A 17,101-nucleotide genomic window follows, 5' to 3' on the forward strand; every position below is an offset into this window, starting at 1 on the left:
ACAGCCTTTGTTAAGGGTATCATGTGAAGTCATTGTGTTTCTGGGAATAGTTCAGTTTGTGTGCAGAATGTTTGTTTTGTTTGTTTGCTTTTTTGGTTTTTTACTGCTCCTCTGACATGAATATGCTTGGGCTGCCCTTGGACTGGTCCTTATGAATCAAACAGTATAGTAGTGTTTGGGGGTGTGTGTGTGGTTATTTGGTTTTTTTCTTTCTTTTTTACTAATGAGAAATCGATTATATACAGTTGTATCATGTCTGTCCACAATATAGCTAAATGTCAGAGGAAAGGGTCACACATATTTATAAAAAAACAAGTTCTAACACGGGCACGCAATACTAAAAGGTAGTCATGCTTCGAGGAATATCAACATCTTAGCTTTTTTTCCTTCTGAAAAATACAGAGATGTAAAACTTACTTATCTTCATTGAAAAAGCCAGTGTATTTTCTAAACAGGAATTGGCCAAGGAGGTGTGAAAATGAACTGCATCTGGCAGTTGGAAGACTTTGACAAGTTCCTTTTTTGGTGGATGTTTAGATTAATAACCTTAGCTGGAATCTGGAAAAAAAAAAAAAAAAAAGTTGTTTGTTTTTTTTTGAAAGGCCACTGATTGGCTTTGAAAACCGCCTAAGAGCGTATGTAGTCAGATGTTTGTTTGAAAAACAGTTGCAGTGATAATGAGAAGTTACTTCTCAACTGTGGTACATAACTGACTTGCAAACTCTGCATTCCCTGCAGTACAAGATCAGACAGGTTCATGTAAAGAATTGCCAGAATTTCTCTTCTTCTTAGTGGTTGAATCACCAATGCAGTCAAATTAATTGAAGTCATATTTGTCAAGGACTTCTACAGGAAACAGATAATCCAACAAACAAACGTACATACATAATTTGGTGGAATTTTTTAAATACAACTTGTATTTAAAGTATTAGGAAAGATTACAAACTAAGTTACTGGTGCTTTGTATAAAGACTGAGGTAGCTAGACATGCCACAGTTAAATTAGTTTTACATATATTTGCGATGAAAATCTGGTTAGCCTTTGCACTTTGCTTTGCCATGATTTATTAAATATTGCTGCATTAGGAACCTAATCTCTCTTTTTAAGGTATTTCTTCCAATTAGAGTTGCTTATATTAGTGCAGGTCAGAAGAGAGGAAAAAGCAAATATGTCTTACAGCTGAAACTTGCATAAAATCCAGTATTCTTTGGTTTGGATCTACAGTAGCACCTAACTCTATGTTGGCTGTTGGCATGCTAATGTAGCGTCTTGCATTTAACCATTTTCTAAAATCTGTTGTTTCTAGGTCTACAGACAAGACTGTGAAACCTTTGGCAAGGTAGTGAAGATGCTAATTGATAAAGATCCATCATTAGAGAAGTCCATTCAGTTTGCCCTGAGGCAGAATTTGCATGAAATAGGTGAGCGATGCATTGAAGAACTCAAACTTTTCATTGCTCAGTACGATGCTGCCAAACAAGATCTGTCAGAATCCTTCAAGGAGGGCTCATACTAAGGACAAAAATACGCTTTTAGATCCTCTACATTGTGTATGCCATGATACATAAGTCTGCTTTTTGCAGGGAAAGAGGAGATCTTGTTGGAGATTTAAACCCAAGGCCTGCACTACTCCGTAGTAGCTCAGGTGGCTGCGTCTTCTTGTTCACTGTGGTCTCCGCAATTGTATTCTTCCTACCTGTACTTGTTGACATATATTCCTTTGAAAGGATGTTCTTTTCAAAAATGCTGTAAAGTGACAAACTATTTTTGAAACCTTTACACAGTTACCTAGGAAAAAATGTTCAGTCCAATGTATGTACACTTCTGTTTTGATGTTTATAAGTGTAACTTCAAACACTGTATTTTTTATTAAAATAACAAGAAGCAGCTCTTCATTCCTCAACTTACGCAGAAATATGTCTTGTTTTCATATATACTGTAGGAAGGGAGGACTTGCAAAATCGGTCACAACTATGGTTTAAATTATTTATTGTAGTTTAAAGTTCAGGATCATTCTGTAAAATTACGGCAGTGGTTATCTGTAGTCTCTGACTACCAATGCAACTCTTAACTACTTGATAGAAGAAATGCTATATTTTTTTTATAGTTGCAGGTTCTGCAAATGCCTTTAAAATTTTGGTGTTTTCCATATCATGAGTCATTACTAGTAGGCAGTATTATGTAGGATGAATTCTGTGTTTTATTACTATTTGCTACTAAATGTTTCCTTTCTTGTTTTTGACTACAGCTTACAGAGTGTAACTGCAGGCAGCCACTGAGCAGGGAAAGGTCTGTTCTACTCTCTCCCTCTCCCCTCTTATGCCTTCTCACCATTTTTTATCCATTGGTTTTAACTACTAGGAGGTTGTGTGTGATCTTTATTTCCAACATCAAGAAGGAGCAGGAACTTGGGGTGGCAAGATGGGGCAAGGAAAGCAAGCAGACAGTCTCTGTGGTAACTCCAAGGTGCTTTGGATTAGGTGTAACGTGAAGTTGAGCTCTAATGCCCAAAACTCATCACCATTTCAAATCTAGGTGGTTCTAAGTAATGTCTGGTGCCACTTATGACCTGATAGAGTGACTTGTAGCTGGGGAGCAGTGGTTAAGGAGAGTCAAGAGGCTGCCACTGCTACCTGATTACTTTCCAGAGATGAAAAATGTTTAGGATTCACTGGCAGTATCCTGACTATTAGATTGTGTACAGCTTTATATTGAATAAGGTACTGGCTTTTATAAATGTTTTAGAGAAGGGCTAATTTGAGTCATAACCATGAAGAGGTAAGTATAAGCACGATTGTTTTGTATACGTTTGCATTTAGAAAGATGTGAAACTCTGTAAAAGGACTAATGACCAAAGTTCACCATTTCCAAAGTGCACGGTATTTTTAAATGAAAAAGTCATTGAATTCAGCCCACTTACCAAGATAACTTCTCAGACTTCATCAGAATGTTGTACAGAAAAGTAAATGAAAGAGCAGTGATTTTGCATGTACAAGGTACTGTATGTATCACAGCATCTTACACATGCAAATCTTGATATTTATATTAAATAAATATCACATCACATTCCTGAGATGCCCAATTAGTTTTAATGACAGTAGGGTGTGGTTTTGCAGTTTGCTTTTGTTGGTTTCTGAGAGTTTACATTGCTCAAAGAAGATGACCTGCAAGTTACCCTGTTGGCACCTGGGATTGTGTGGGCTGCACAGTGAGTGGGAATCAGCTCACAGATCCTACAGGATGCTAATTTGGGGAGGGAGACAGTGGAAGAGGGGCAACCTGTTGCACAGTAGCTAGACTTGACCTGCCTCTTCTGGCAACAACCTGGGTTACCAAGATAGTCATGAAAGCAGAGGCAAAGTCTTCTCCAAGGCAGAAGAGTAACTACAGTGCTTTCCTACTTGTCTACAGGACTGAGAGCCTTCAGGGTATTACACCAGAGTTTCTGCTTTGGGTTAGAAATGTTAGTGAAAAAAATACTGAAATCATATTTAATATATTTTTGATTAAAAATGTCCATTATTATTGTACAGTTTGTTAGGAGTCTCCTTGTTAGAAGCCTGATTAAATTTACTATGATAAATGTACCTGAATCTTCAGTTGTTTTTCTGTAAAGTAAGGCCTAAGCTTATAATCACAGAATCATAGAATATCTTGAATTGGAAGGGACCCATAGGATCACTGAGTCCAGCTCCCTGCTTCTCGCAGGACTACCTAAAACTGAACCATATAACAAAGAGCATCGTCCAGATGCTCCTTGAACTCTTGACAGGTTTGGTGCCGTGACCACTTCTCTGGGTAACTTGTTCCAGTGATAGACCACCCTCTGAGTGAAGAACCTTCTCCTAACATCCAGTCTGAACTTCCACTCATGCAGCTTGGTTCCACTGCTGTTCACCAGAGAGAGGAGATCAGCACCTCCCCCTCCACTGCCCCCCTGGAGGCAGCTGTAGATTGCGATGGGGCCACCCCTCAGCCTTCTCTTCTCCAAGCTGAACAAGCCAGGTGACCTCAGCCACTCGTAAGTCTTGCCTTCAAGGCCTTTCACCGTCTTGGTCACCCTCCTCTGGGCGCACTCTAATAGTTTGATGTCCTTCCCATACTGAGGTTGCACAGCACTCAAGGTGGGGCCGCACCGTTGCAATGTGGAGAAGGACAGTCACCTCCTCAACCAGCCAGCTGTGCTGTGCTTGATGCGCTGCAGGACACGGCCCTTCTGGCTGCCAGGGCACACTGCTGACTCATTCAGCTACCCCCAGATCTCTTTCCATGGGGCTGCTTTCCAGCCTCTCGTCCCCCAGTTTGTACATATAACCAGGATTACTCCACCCCGGTGGAGAATGTAGCACTTGCTGTTGTTGTGTTTCATACGGCTGGTGATTGCCCAGCTCTCTAGAGTCTATCCAGATGTCTCTGTAAGGTCTCTCTACCCTCGAGGGAGTCCACAGCTCCTCCTAGTTTAGTATCGTTGGCAAACTTACTTAATGTACTCTTACTTACTTAAAAAGACTCCTGTGTCTATAATAATTTATAAAAACATAAAGAGCACTAGCCCTAAAATTGAGCCCTAGGGAACCCCACTGGTGACTGGCCACCAGCCTGATTAACTCCATTCACTGGAACTCTTGGAGCCTGACCCGTCAGCCAGTGTTATTGAGGTTTTTAATTAGCTAATAGGTCAGTAAGATCTTTGAAAAGTTTGTTAGGTTGTCTTTAGCTTAATCTGACTTTTTTTTTTTTTTTTTTTGGTAATGGATTACATTTTACTGATGAACTAAGGAGTCTTTTTAATTTATAAGCACTGTTTCATGAAAGGTTTAATTTGCATTCATGAGTGATAGGGAACCAGTTTTCCGGTTTTGTCATTAAGTTGAATGATCACATTTAAACTTTTGTGATGTAAGCTTTTTGTTGATGTAAGTAAAATATTATGCCAGTCCTTTAACTTAAGCAAAAAGCATGGCTTTTAGTCTTGCTTCCTGCAGAAAGAAATTTATATTATGGATTTGTTTCATATCAATGTAAAAAGTTGTCCTTGATCTTGTGGACAGCCTCGATGGGCTCCTGGAAAGGGGTAGGAGGAGCACTGGTGGAAGAAACCAGATGCTGTGCTGGAGGAATTTATTTTCGTTGTCACCTTAAGAGCTCCTGAAAACAAGTTACTCCTGGCACTCAGTATTGTGCAGGTACCCTTAAAAGATAAAAAAGGGAAGAGGAAAAGGAAGGAAAGGAGCATGGAAATTCCGTGCTACCTGCTGAGGCTGGAGCGGTTCTGAGTGGATTTGTAACCTCCCTGGGTGAGTTGGTACCTTTGAGAAACAACGTAAGCAGTTATGGTGAAAATCAGCAGTAAAACTGCTACGGATATGAAAGGAGCTAGTGCCATGTATCAGAGAATGACTGGTCCCTTGCGACCTCGGTGTCTGTGCAAGGTTTCCTCTTTTGATGGGGGTGAGGGTTATGTATTGCCCTACTACTTCTCACCATCATGAAGGTTGTACAGGGTTTGGCTGGAACAGAGTTAATTTTCTGCATAGTAGCTGGTATGGCGGTGCTGTGCTTTGGATTTGTGATTAAAACAATGTTGACGATAATACTGGGATGTTCCTGTTACTGCTGAGCAGTGCTTGCAGAGCTCAGGGCTGCTTCTGCTCCTCACCCCACCCTGCCGGTGAGCAGGCTGGGGGTGGGCAAGCAGCTGGGAGGGGGCACAGGTGGCACAGCCGACCCCAACAGACCAGAGATATTCCATACCATAGCATGTCATGCTCAGCAATGAAATCAGGGCCGAGGGCAGGGGCAGAGTTTGCCAGGGCTGATGTTACTCAGGGGCTGGCTGGGTATCAGTTGGCTGATTTTTTGTATCAGTTCAGGGTGGGTGGGTTGGTTGGTTGCGTTTCACCTATTGAACTGTCTTTATCTCGGCACATGAGTTTTTCACTTTTACCCTTCTGATTCCCTCCCCCATCCCACTGGGGGGGAGTGAGTGAGCAGCTGTGCGGGGCTTAGGTGCCTATAGGTATTACTGCCAATAGCACAAAACAGGATTTACAGCTTTAGTGGCTGTATCGGTCTTGTGCTGGTAGCAGATGTTATATCCCGTACCATTCTCTTTATATTTAAGGTGGAAGACTCAATTAGAAACATTTCTTATAATAAGTGGTCAGAAATAATGAAGTGGCAACTGTTTATGTCAGGCTGAAAAAGCTCAGCAAAGTTGTATAACCATCTTTAAACTTAGTGTACGATTTTTAAACTGCATAAAAATACAGGTTAGCCCCTCTTTCATTAAGCATTATTACGAATACCTGTTAGTCTTCTCCTGATGTGAACGTCTCAGCAGTCAGTTCCTCAGCTTTCTACGTGTCTTCTAATGCTCTTTATTACTTGTGGTCCTGCAGCCCAGCACGGGTGAGGGGAGATGTACACACCTTAGAGCAGAGGTGTCTGCTGGCGCTGAACAAGCTGCGTGACCACTGGGAGGCAACGCTGGAGCACTGCTCCCCGCGGCATGGTGCTGTGCAGCCCTGCCTCCCTGGGGAGTCGGGTCCTGAGGGACAAGGGCAGAGCTCCTGCCTCGGGCAGAATTGCTGCTGCGTGGAGAGAGCACCACTACACACACAAGGTTCGTTACCCCTTGCACAGACAAACGTGCCTCTAGATTTTTTCCAACTGAAACTGAGGACAAGTAACAGCCTCTGCCCCACTGCCAAAGCTTCCAGCTGAAAAATAATAATATAAACAGTGATGGTGAGAGGTGAGAGGTGTCGTTATTTACATCACTCATTTTGAAGTACCCAGAGCCCTTGCAGGAGCAGAGTTGACAGTGTCCCAGTAATGACACTTTTAGTTATCATTGGGTTTTGGAGAAGGGCACAGGAAAGACAGAAATATTTCAGCTCATTTATTTTGAGGTTTAAAGGGAGGTAACGTGAAAGTTAACTCTGAAGAAAGTTTGTAAATGACACGCTTTAGAGATCTGTGTCAAATAGTTGGATATTATTTATTTTTTTAAGAAGGAACTAACAATCTACGGAAAACTTTTATCATCTAGTACTCCATAAGACATTGCACTTTGGGAGACCACGTATGCTGTTATCTCGGGAGATGATGTAAGATCGGAAGAACTACTCGTGGAGAGACATGTCTCCATGAGACAGTTACTTGCTCCAAAAAAAAGACAGCAGTAGCAGCACAGCATTTCATTTCTGAATCCTGGTTCCCCATATTTGGAAACACAGGTAAGAATGGAAGGTCCCAAGCATTGTTTGAGCATCCTGGGGGAAGTATTAGAAGTCAGCATCTCTCCTCAAGTCCTGTAAACCCTGGCAGCCTGGTGGCTGTAATATACTTAAGAACAACAGGCGTTTGGCTGCGAGGAAAGCAAATGCTGCCTAAGCCACCACAGCAGCCTGCCAGCTGGAAGCATCCCATGAGCTGCCCACTGGCCCATGCAATGTAGCGTATTACTTTGATCAGCTTTCATGTACACAAGACTTGTTTGTGCTAGAAAAGTGACTTACATGGTGAATACCACCTCTGGGAGAAAAGGGTCTTTTGCTTATTCTACCCTGAAAAAATACAAGCAGGTAACTGCTAGTCTGGTTTAGCCTTAGCAATAGCTTCATGTTCTTTGGTGTAAGCCAATACTCACGTATCCGTTCCCTCCCTTACTTCTAGCTGCCTTTATTTCCAAACTGCTCTGTCCTCTCAAGGGCAAGCTTAGTTCAGTTTGCCAGGTGTTTTTGGTAAGAAGCATCTATTATTTAATTAATTACCTTTCTTCAGGTGGTCAGAAAGCCAATGGCTTTAGCATTTACTGTCTTAATTGGTGGATGCCACTTAATTCAACTATTTCTGCCCTTTATTAAGAACAGTGGAAGAAGTTTACTATAACTTAAAATAGCTCCTGCTCCACATATGAATTCAAGGCTTCCTTTGAGATTACCTGCTACTTTCTAGTTTTTTGCCAGCTTGCCTTCTAGAACCACCCAGTATCTCTCTCCCTTTATGTAGGTGAACTTCAGAAATTATTTTTGGGAAAGGAGGGGAATAATAATAAATTTAAAAAAAAATAAATCCACATCCACAGGAGTTGCATATTTGTTGCACTGATATATTCTAGGCTTGTGTGGTTTTTACATTTATATAGTTGACATTTTGCTTGACCCATAAATAACACTTGCAAGATTAAGAGGGCCATAGAGAGTATTTACATAGCCCCACCATGCATACAGAGCTTTTAATACCTAGTAGACAAAATTAAGCTGTTTTGCACTAAACATTTTTCAGTATTTTTCAACTTAAAACCCCTGACTAAAATACAAGCAATGTTTCATCCATAATGCTGCTGTTAAACCCCTAACAAATCTAGTCTGATATTGTAACAAACTTCTTCAAATTCAGGGATATAAAAATATTCAGCTTTTAAAATTTAACTGTACAATATGTACATTAGTATTTGCACTGTTAAATTATGAATACATTTAAGCCTATGAAATACTAAATTATAAATATCAATGTTTTTTTTATTTAGAATTGCAGCTAATAAGTTTTAAAACCTGGATAATGCATTCCAAAAGACACAATTCTGGAGCCTAATCCTTTAAGCCCTTATGAAAGTATTTGTTACGCAAGTAGATTCATTGACTTAAATGGGGTTACATGCCTGAGCAAAGGACTCCAGCAGTTGTACCCCTCTCTTTTGCTGCTGGGGGTTGGGGGGCACAGCCCAAAAATATTACCACTTGCTGGCAGCGAAGTCCAGTTCCAGTAGCTGAATTAGTATCTTCCTTTAAACAGGCATGTAAAACAAAAGAAACCAAAACCCCAAAACCTTACAGAGGGATGGAATTCTTAAAAAATTGTGGAGGAAAAACCATGAAAGTTAAAAGTATCAACGACTTACTGCTGCTTTAGGATATATCAAGGCCTCAAGCATTTCAGCTCCTACATTCTGATTTTTGCCTCCTTAATAGTGGACACTTTGGAAAAAGGAGCATTTTCCCAAATAAAAAAAAAACACAAACCAGTTTTTGTGAGGAAACTTGAAGGAGGAAAAGTGAGCTTTATCAATGAAGAAAGGGCACAGCACAGAGCCACCTTCTTCTTGGCAGTAAGAGGGAAAAGTCAAAGATCACCCTGTGGATATAGCTACAGCACAGGACCGACAGTTTTATTTACTGATCTTTGTTCGATCCCCTGTCTCAGATAACTCAACGTAGATGAATAGTGAGCATAAAATAAAATGTCTGCAAAAAGTCAGTATCAAGAACTGCAGGAACAGTATTTTAACAGCTGAGACATAGCATGTAAACCTAGCGGTATCTGAGCAGATCATCATTCGGCATGGTGACATTTCTGAATGTTACTTGTACAATGTAAACTCTGGCAGGGTTATCATTTACACTGGCAAAGCATTAAGAACCTTAGGCAAGTTGCTAAGTACAGTTATTAATATAAAAAGATGTGGTTCAAACTGTAGCTACAGAGTTGACTGGTCTTCCCAACTGTTAAAACAAATTAAGAAATTATGCAATTTTTTCCTTTGTGTCCCCTCTTCTTCTTTGATTTGGTTGTCCTTTGTCCAAACTGAGAACTAGATAATGCAGTAGTTGGACCAGAAAGGTCATCTGTATAGTATGGGTATCTCAGTGATCGTGGCTGTGGAATCGGCTGTCCTAGAAAATATCCTTCCTCTTCAGAATCGGATGACGAGGATGAAGTTGAACACCAGGAGTCATCTTCCTCACCATACAATCCAAAAAATTTATCAACCACCTGATTCCGCAGTGCATAATCAGACCTAGTATGGGCATATTGTCCATACAGCTCTGCATTTTGAATATATGCCCGAATCTCCCGTGAGCTTCTATTTTGAATAAATTTTTCATGATCCTGAGGGGAGTAATAACGAAATCTCTCTCTTGGAGAGCATCTTCTTTCTGTGGCCAAGTTAAGTGCATTATCTGAACGAGACTTCCTACTTCTTCTACGATGATGAGAAGGCCGACTTCCACGCTCTTCAAAATGGTAAACACGCCTACGAGTCCTTTCACTCATTGGAGGCTGGCGTATTTCAAGATTCTCGTAACTTCCATTATCAATAACGTCATCTGAAAATTTCACTTGCTGAGGCCTAGACTGGGATTTGGATCTTCTCAGTACAGGCATATGCACTGGCTTTTCCTCTGGCAAGACCTTTTCCTGACACAACTCTGAGCTCAGACTCTTCAAGGACTCCGTGCTCCGGTGGAGCATTGAAGAATTCAGAGTTCCCATGTTGCTCATCTTCTCACAGTCCTCTACCTCCAGTTCTTGGAAAGTTTGCAAAGAGTACAGAGATGGCCGTGGCTTGCCTTCTCCATCCATTGAAGCTCCTGCGGTGGGAATGGAGAAAGGAGGAAAAGCAAAATGAGAGGACTATCGGAGAGATAAGTATTGTAACAAAATATTAAACATTTCTTTTCAGTAAAGCAGTGGGTTTGGAACTATACCAAAAGGAGTAGCTTTGTAAAAGAGGAAGCTTTGTCTTGACTTAAAACATTTAAGTATTAGCTCCGTTTACCTAAGAATCAGTTAACGTTAGGACAACAAGGGTGGAAGTTTAATGGCTTTAAAATTTTTCAACAGCTCTAACATGCATACAGCTAAAGCCTCTAAGAAAAAAGAACTACTTGAAATTATTCCACAGTCCATGCTTGGCATTTTTCAGGCTAAAATATTTCCTGTTTCTGGTATTGCTAAATTCAATATTCCAGCTGTTGCTACAGGAAAGCCAGGCTTACTGCCTTGCAAAGGAGGATCCGTACCCTCCAAAAATCATCAGCAGTAAGCTGGCCTGGTTTACTCCAGGTTTGTGGCCAGCGACCCTTCATTCCCACAACAACCGTGTCACCTGTCCGTGACGCTCCCAGGTGCAATACCTCTAGTTCCTCCTCCTCCTGTGCCCCCTGAACCAAGCTCCCGTCATCGGTTCCTTTGCTACTGCTTGGGCAATGCCGCATGTGGGTCAGGCCTGAGCTACATGAGTAGCTACAATAATTCAGGTTATAGGAAGAGAGGAACGAAGGAGACGGGACAACTTTTTTAAATGGGTCTCTCATACCTAGCTCCCACATTTGGGTTTTCTGTAGGGAAATAGGAAAGGAAAGCTAACACATGTGCACATGTGTGCACACACACATACACTGGCACCTACACATATGACTTATCTCTGGCTAATTTCAATCACATTTGACAAGAAGGTTCATAGAAGTGGATTATCAGTTCCTCTTCAGTCAATGGAGAAACATAATCTCATAAACCTCATTTCCTAAGGCTAAGTTGTTTACCATCCTTTCAGATTTTCTACATATTTTTACAAGCAAATCAGGAGATTACCTAAAGTCTTTTGCAGTATTTAATATTACCCTAGTATATAATGCAGCTTCTTCTATTTAAGGTATGGAGAAAAACCAAAAAAGTTTTATTTGGCTTGAAGTGGTGGTTAGTATATAACAAATGCATAGTTCAAGACCATTCTTACTCTGTTTAACATTATGGATTTTTTTGTTAAAGGAAAGAGAATTCAAAAGGAAAGAAGAATTTAAATAGAATTTAAGTAGCAGAAATGTTTCTTGTGGAAGCGTATGTGCTTGTTTAAAGCTACTGCCTACTTTACACGCATCTCTTGCTACGAAAGCTTTTTAGAGATCACAGATATGAAAAGTCTTAGTTCAGAATACTCCAACATGCACACTTTGGTTGACCTCTCCATAAAAAACATTCATTTCGCGCAGACACCCACCCTTACCTGTTATGTTAGACAAAGCCAAAGAATCCATTGAGTCTCGAACACTTTGTTCTTGCTGTTTGAGGTCAGACAAACATTCAAGTGAGCCTCCATACCACGGTGTTTGGTCGTGTTTGTATCCTGACGCCCCGTGTTCCATGTCTAACTCCTGGATTTTCCTGCTGCTGGCAGGGCCTGGGTGGCTGCCATATGCAGAGTCACCCAAACCATCTTGTGACTGGGCCCAGTACATGTCTGATTGATACTTCTTACTTGCTAGGCTTGGGTTATTTTTTTTCAAGTCCGACTTGCTTTTGACGACACTATCAGAAATCCAGTGTTCACTTGATCTAATGTCTACTTCCGCAGGCTGCTGGAAGAGGCTTTTATCACCAAACTTCAGAAGAAGTTGAGTCATGTAGTCTTCATGTTCAGCCCATTCTTCAGGGTCTTCAGGCATTTCTTGCTCTACTCTTCCTTTCCAGAAGTCTTCATTAACAAAGCTTGCCTCTTCCCTTGAAAGGCTTAAATCATCCAGCTTACGAGAAAGAGTATCATCAGCATTGCCTGAAAGGCCAGGAAATTTGTAATTGAGAGCTGGTGACAGGAGGAGTGACTGGCGGCACTGGTCGGCTGACCGGCTGCTTTTTCCCATGCGGACACTCCTCCTGGAATCTCTGGATCGAGCAGACTGAAACGCAGAATCAGAAGAGTCGGAGGCATGAACATCCTCTCCCAAGCTGCAGGTTTTTGAACAGTAAATCTGCCCTTGCTTTGGAAGGAAGGGGCAGCCAAGCAAAGAGGTCTTGCACTGAGCACAAGAAAAGCAAGTCTCTGTGGCATGCCAGTGCTGTCCATCGTAGGTCATCTGAGCATGGTCAACACCTGGAAGCAGAGCAAAAGCAATGCTTTGGGTTTCTCTAAAAAATTACTTGTGGAATGCATACTTCTGGAACGTGAAATAATTTCATAAATTTGCTTTCCCTTAATTTGTAAGTTGAACGCTTAAAAAGGACGTACTTACCAATGTGTTCCCCACAGGTCTCGCAGTATTCCGCATAGAGAGATTCAAAGCAGTTACAGCAGAATGGTCGCCCATCCTTCATGATGTATCTCTGTCCACCCAGGATGGTTTCACACTCGAGGCAACAGAAGTGCTTCATGTGCCAGTGGCGACCCTCAGCTTCTGTACACTCATCAGCAAAAATTATCTTTTCAGAGATAAAAAGTAATCTTTTAGTTAAGTGGCCAAAACCTCACCTGGGAAGTTAGAGCATGCAAAGCACCCTAATTGTGCAGTTCACTGAATTTATTTTTATTTAGCTGCCTTTTGAATATAAAGATAGAAAAAAAGTCTCCCACAGCAACTGCAGCATTTCTGACCTTTTCTGTAACAAAAAGAAAGGAATTAAAAAAAGAAACCCTGTACTTAAAAAAAAAAAAGAAAAAAAAAAAAAAAAGAGATAACATAAGAACCATTAAGAAGCTGCTGTCAAGGTATTCTGGATGTTTGTACAGATCCTTTTTCTAATTTGATCTACAAGACTCAATTCTGAATGCAAAGAGGTATGCACTTCCTGAATACCATCATATTACTTACGATACTGCCAATTTGACAAGAAATGAAACACCTCAGCCTTCAAACACATCTGTGCAGCAGAGTCCTGACTTCTTAAAACAATGCATCTGAAGTTAGTAATTGCCCAAGTGATGCAGTTTGTTAACTGAACAACAGGAATGCAGACTGGTTGTAACACGTGAATTATTCACCTCATCGCAGGCTGAACATCGAGGTTTGAGAAGTTCAGCGTGGTGTCTGCCACAATGAATTTTTCCATCTTGGTAGAAGTAGATAAGGTCAACGAGCAGCTCGTTACATGTGAAACACACAAAACATGAGGGGTGCCAGCACACACCAGGCCCAGCTCTTGAGGCAAATACTGCAACTTCACCGCCGTTTACTTTCATACCACACTAGGAACAAAACCAGAAAGTGAAAACACTTCCCATCCCAAACTACTAGCTTCTAGCGTTTAAAGTTAGAACACCAAACCCAATAGAGCAGTTTTTATTCCAAAACTGTGACGAGAGGGAAAAAATTCCTCTCAATTTAGGTCTAGACAAACTCTGTGCATCAACAAACCTTTTGTGAATAGAATTTTATTTTAATCATAATAACATTTTTAAGCATATGCCTGGGTTTCATTTGTCATTAATTTAGTATGAGTCAGCAACAGGTTTTTTTGAGTAGGAAATAGATCAAAGATTCATTTCAAACCCAGTATCAAAGGTTGCGTTTTGCTTAAGCACACACTACCTTCTTTCTATTTACATGCAGTTTAAAAAATCATCTTTTTTTTAAATGTTTATAGACATAGACAGCGATAAGCTTACATTTAATATTGAGATACTGTATTTTCACATTATTCAGCCCTCCAGTTGGCTTGTAGAACCAGTAGTATTACCTGCTCACAGACTGCATGCATCACTGCTCTTGAGAGTAGCTTAATAGTGCCTCGGCCGAGTGCCTCCTTTTTGCGCTGAGAACTGAACATCTGCAGCTCCTTCTTTTCTTCTTCACTTAAAGACTGGCAGTATCTCACCTTCCAGTGAAAACACAGGAGAACTTACTTTAGCTACTGAGCTTTTAAAGTAACAGATTGGTGAGTAAGTGCATATATGCAAGAAATTCATCAGGCATGCTGGCAATCATCATTAAACTTTTCCAACTTGTTTGCTCTACCATCAATATTTAGCTAATATAGCATAACACAGAAGTAGCACAGAGAAAGTTTTTGCATTACAGGGAAAAAACCCACCAAACTAAGAAGTTGTCTAGGCAAGAAGTAAGATGTAAAAAAGACAAACCAAAACCTGCTGCTATTCTAAAACAGTGGAATGAACGCAGATCAGCCATAACATTGTCCTTTAGATTTATGGTTAAGTGCCCACAACTAACTATTGCAGTATACACAAGATCTTAAGTATTGACACCCCCGCCCCCTTTCCTTACAAAGAGCTTGTTTGTTATTTCCACTTCTACTCCAAATTACACTGCATATCTGAGATGCAAACCTTTTACTGTCACAAAGCATCCTTTTTGTGTGCTACAATGCAATTCCAAGAATTTGTAGGTTCCTGGTTAATTGGTGGGTGGCTGCAAACACTATAAAACCAACTTGTGTTAAGTTTATTGCAGTGACACCAGCCTCCCTTACAAGCAAAGGCAGTGTCCTTCCAGACAGCTCTTATCCGCACACAAGCCCACCGGACAGCTGAACAATGGACTCAGTGTACACACCGTGCTGCTTTATAGGTCAGATGCCACTGCAGGCCACAATTTAGGCTTGTAATATAGACCCAGGTAGGTAATTCTCCACGTAAAAGCCGCCAGGGAGACCTAAGCCCTGACGGTCCATCCCAGATGCTGTATTTACCTCATTATCGTGGGGTGGCAGCTGATAGAGAAGTTGTTTAATGCGGTGCTTCTCTCCAGGGCTGTTAATGTAAGGGACCTTCTCCTCTGGCAAGCAGGCAAAATACAGCTGGACCTGAACAGGAGGAACGCAGTGTTCAGACCGAGGGACACACATCACCCAAGCACTGCAGGCGTCCTTCAGCTACTGTTTTATCTCGGGTCTCATTTACGAAGGTTACGCTACATTAGACCTGTGGCAGGGGTTGTGCTGAAAATACGAGACCCAGATGAACCAGCTCAGCAAACCTGAATTGTCTCTGATAAAACTAGCACCCAGCTGCTGAATTGCTTTTCTGGAATGCAATTTGCAGTGACAATTAGGGGGGTATCATAAATTATGCACATGTAATGTTCTCATTATTCCCACCCCCTTCAGGGCTGGTCAACAACCTCATGGAAATTCCAAGTTTCCTTCTGCAATTTACCACACAAGGCATGAAGCTTTCCAGAAAACAGCCACTATATAAACAAATTTAATTTGCTCTCTGCATTTTACACATTGTTGAGACAAAAGCTGTTTTGTAGTCTCCTGCTGATCAGGCTCACCCAAAGCATCAGCTTTCATTGCTTCCATGTGGGCTGTGGTAAGAAGGTGGAAACATCCTTCCCTTGGGAGGAGGCTGGATACAGCCACATTTCAATCAGATGCAAATTAACTACAAAATTTTCAGGGGCTGCATGTTTTTGATAAAGGAATCAATATTACATGTACACACCTATCAATCTTCACTCTTTTTTTTTTTTTTCAGAAGAAAATTATGACAGGAAAGCTGTAATGAACACTATGACAAAGCCCAATGGCAAAAAATATTTTTGTGGAACAGCTACAGATTTATTGTTTTTCCTACGCAGTTTCCAGCTTGTCACGAGGCCTGGGGCTGTAAATAAGAGCTGAATATTGGCAAAAATATTACTTGCCATCCAGATTTAAATAATGCTCAGGTCAACAGCTTATTACTGTGCAAGACAGATGAAAAAGAAGCAGTAATCAGTCACTTGACTCGGGAAGCAATCAACATTATATGGGACAGGTTGCACAAAACATGACTTGGTCTTCATTTAACCCAAACTGAAACATCAGAAGCCCACTTACTACTGACTGTACTTCAAGAGGCTTCAGGAAAAAATAACAACATGCATTAAGAAGTGAAGCTTTAAAGATACTTTATGCCCTTTTCTCAATTTTATTGCACCATTCTCAGCATGAGTCATTCTTCTTGGAAAAAAAATCTTCAGTGAGTTTGAGCTAGTTGGATCATGAGGGTATTTTAGGGCATTTAATTGTGCTGGCAGAATGTTAGCTTGCTGTTTGCCTTAAGGTCTGATTCATCAGGATTCTTATATATATGCTTAAGTAAGCGATAAAAAGTTTCCCTAAAAATAGCCCACTATTTGCCATTCCTGCAGACTCGTTACTTTATTCATCATCAAGAAAATCTCTGCACAGCAAAACGGAGATATCTTCTGCACCTTTACAGCTATGGAATGTATTATCTTGTCAGCTGAAGGAGAGTTGCTCTGCCTTCAGTAGCAGACACTACAAAGCCACTCTGTCCGTTTAACACTGAAGTCTGAGTTCTGGACATTAGTGAGTACACAGCTTCAGCACAGTTGCAGTATCATCAAGTAAATGAATACCACGAGAGATTCATTTTCATCTCCCATAGCAACTTGCCCATCAATAATTTCATTTTTATTTCCATTACCATGGCGTTGTAAAAGATAAAGAAGAAAGGGAAGAAGGGAAGGAACAGCCCAGCCAACCCACGGGTGTCAGCTCTATAGAGACCATAGAAGAGAAATCCTGGCACGAACAAATGGCAGGCATACAACTATTTAAACAAGCGTAA

General features: G+C 41.0%; 2 protein-coding genes across 7 annotated transcripts in view; one reads left to right on the plus strand and one right to left on the minus strand.

Annotated features, from left to right (window-relative positions):
• The window catches only part of PPHLN1 (periphilin 1), a 72,170-nt gene extending 68,583 nt beyond the window's left edge, over positions 1-3,587 (plus strand). For 3 of the 4 annotated variants that reach the window (XM_040595230.1, XM_040595231.1, XM_040595232.1), the window contains exon 10: positions 1,307-1,903. In XM_040595230.1, the coding sequence (XP_040451164.1) occupies positions 1,307-1,516 (210 nt within the window). In that variant the 3' untranslated portion in view covers positions 1,517-1,903. Of the gene's footprint in view, positions 1-1,306; positions 1,904-2,248 lie in introns of those variants that run through there. The other variant, XM_040595233.1, reaches the window with a different exon arrangement.
• A 3,397-nt stretch (positions 3,588-6,984) lies between these two features.
• The window catches only part of PRICKLE1 (prickle planar cell polarity protein 1), a 66,539-nt gene continuing 56,422 nt past the window's right edge, over positions 6,985-17,101 (minus strand). For all 3 annotated transcript variants that reach the window (XM_040595227.1, XM_040595229.1, XM_040595228.1), the window contains 6 exons: positions 15,211-15,324; positions 14,239-14,376; positions 13,544-13,747; positions 12,798-12,984; positions 11,795-12,658; positions 6,985-10,379 (listed from right to left, as the gene is read on the minus strand). In XM_040595227.1, the coding sequence (XP_040451161.1) occupies positions 9,523-10,379; positions 11,795-12,658; positions 12,798-12,984; positions 13,544-13,747; positions 14,239-14,376; positions 15,211-15,324 (2,364 nt within the window). In that variant the 3' untranslated portion in view covers positions 6,985-9,522. The remainder of the gene's footprint in view (positions 10,380-11,794; positions 12,659-12,797; positions 12,985-13,543; positions 13,748-14,238; positions 14,377-15,210; positions 15,325-17,101) is intronic.

Source organism: Falco naumanni, chromosome 5 (assembly GCF_017639655.2).
Source record: "Falco naumanni isolate bFalNau1 chromosome 5, bFalNau1.pat, whole genome shotgun sequence".
In the NCBI taxonomy this organism is placed as follows: Eukaryota; Metazoa; Chordata; class Aves; order Falconiformes; family Falconidae; genus Falco; species Falco naumanni.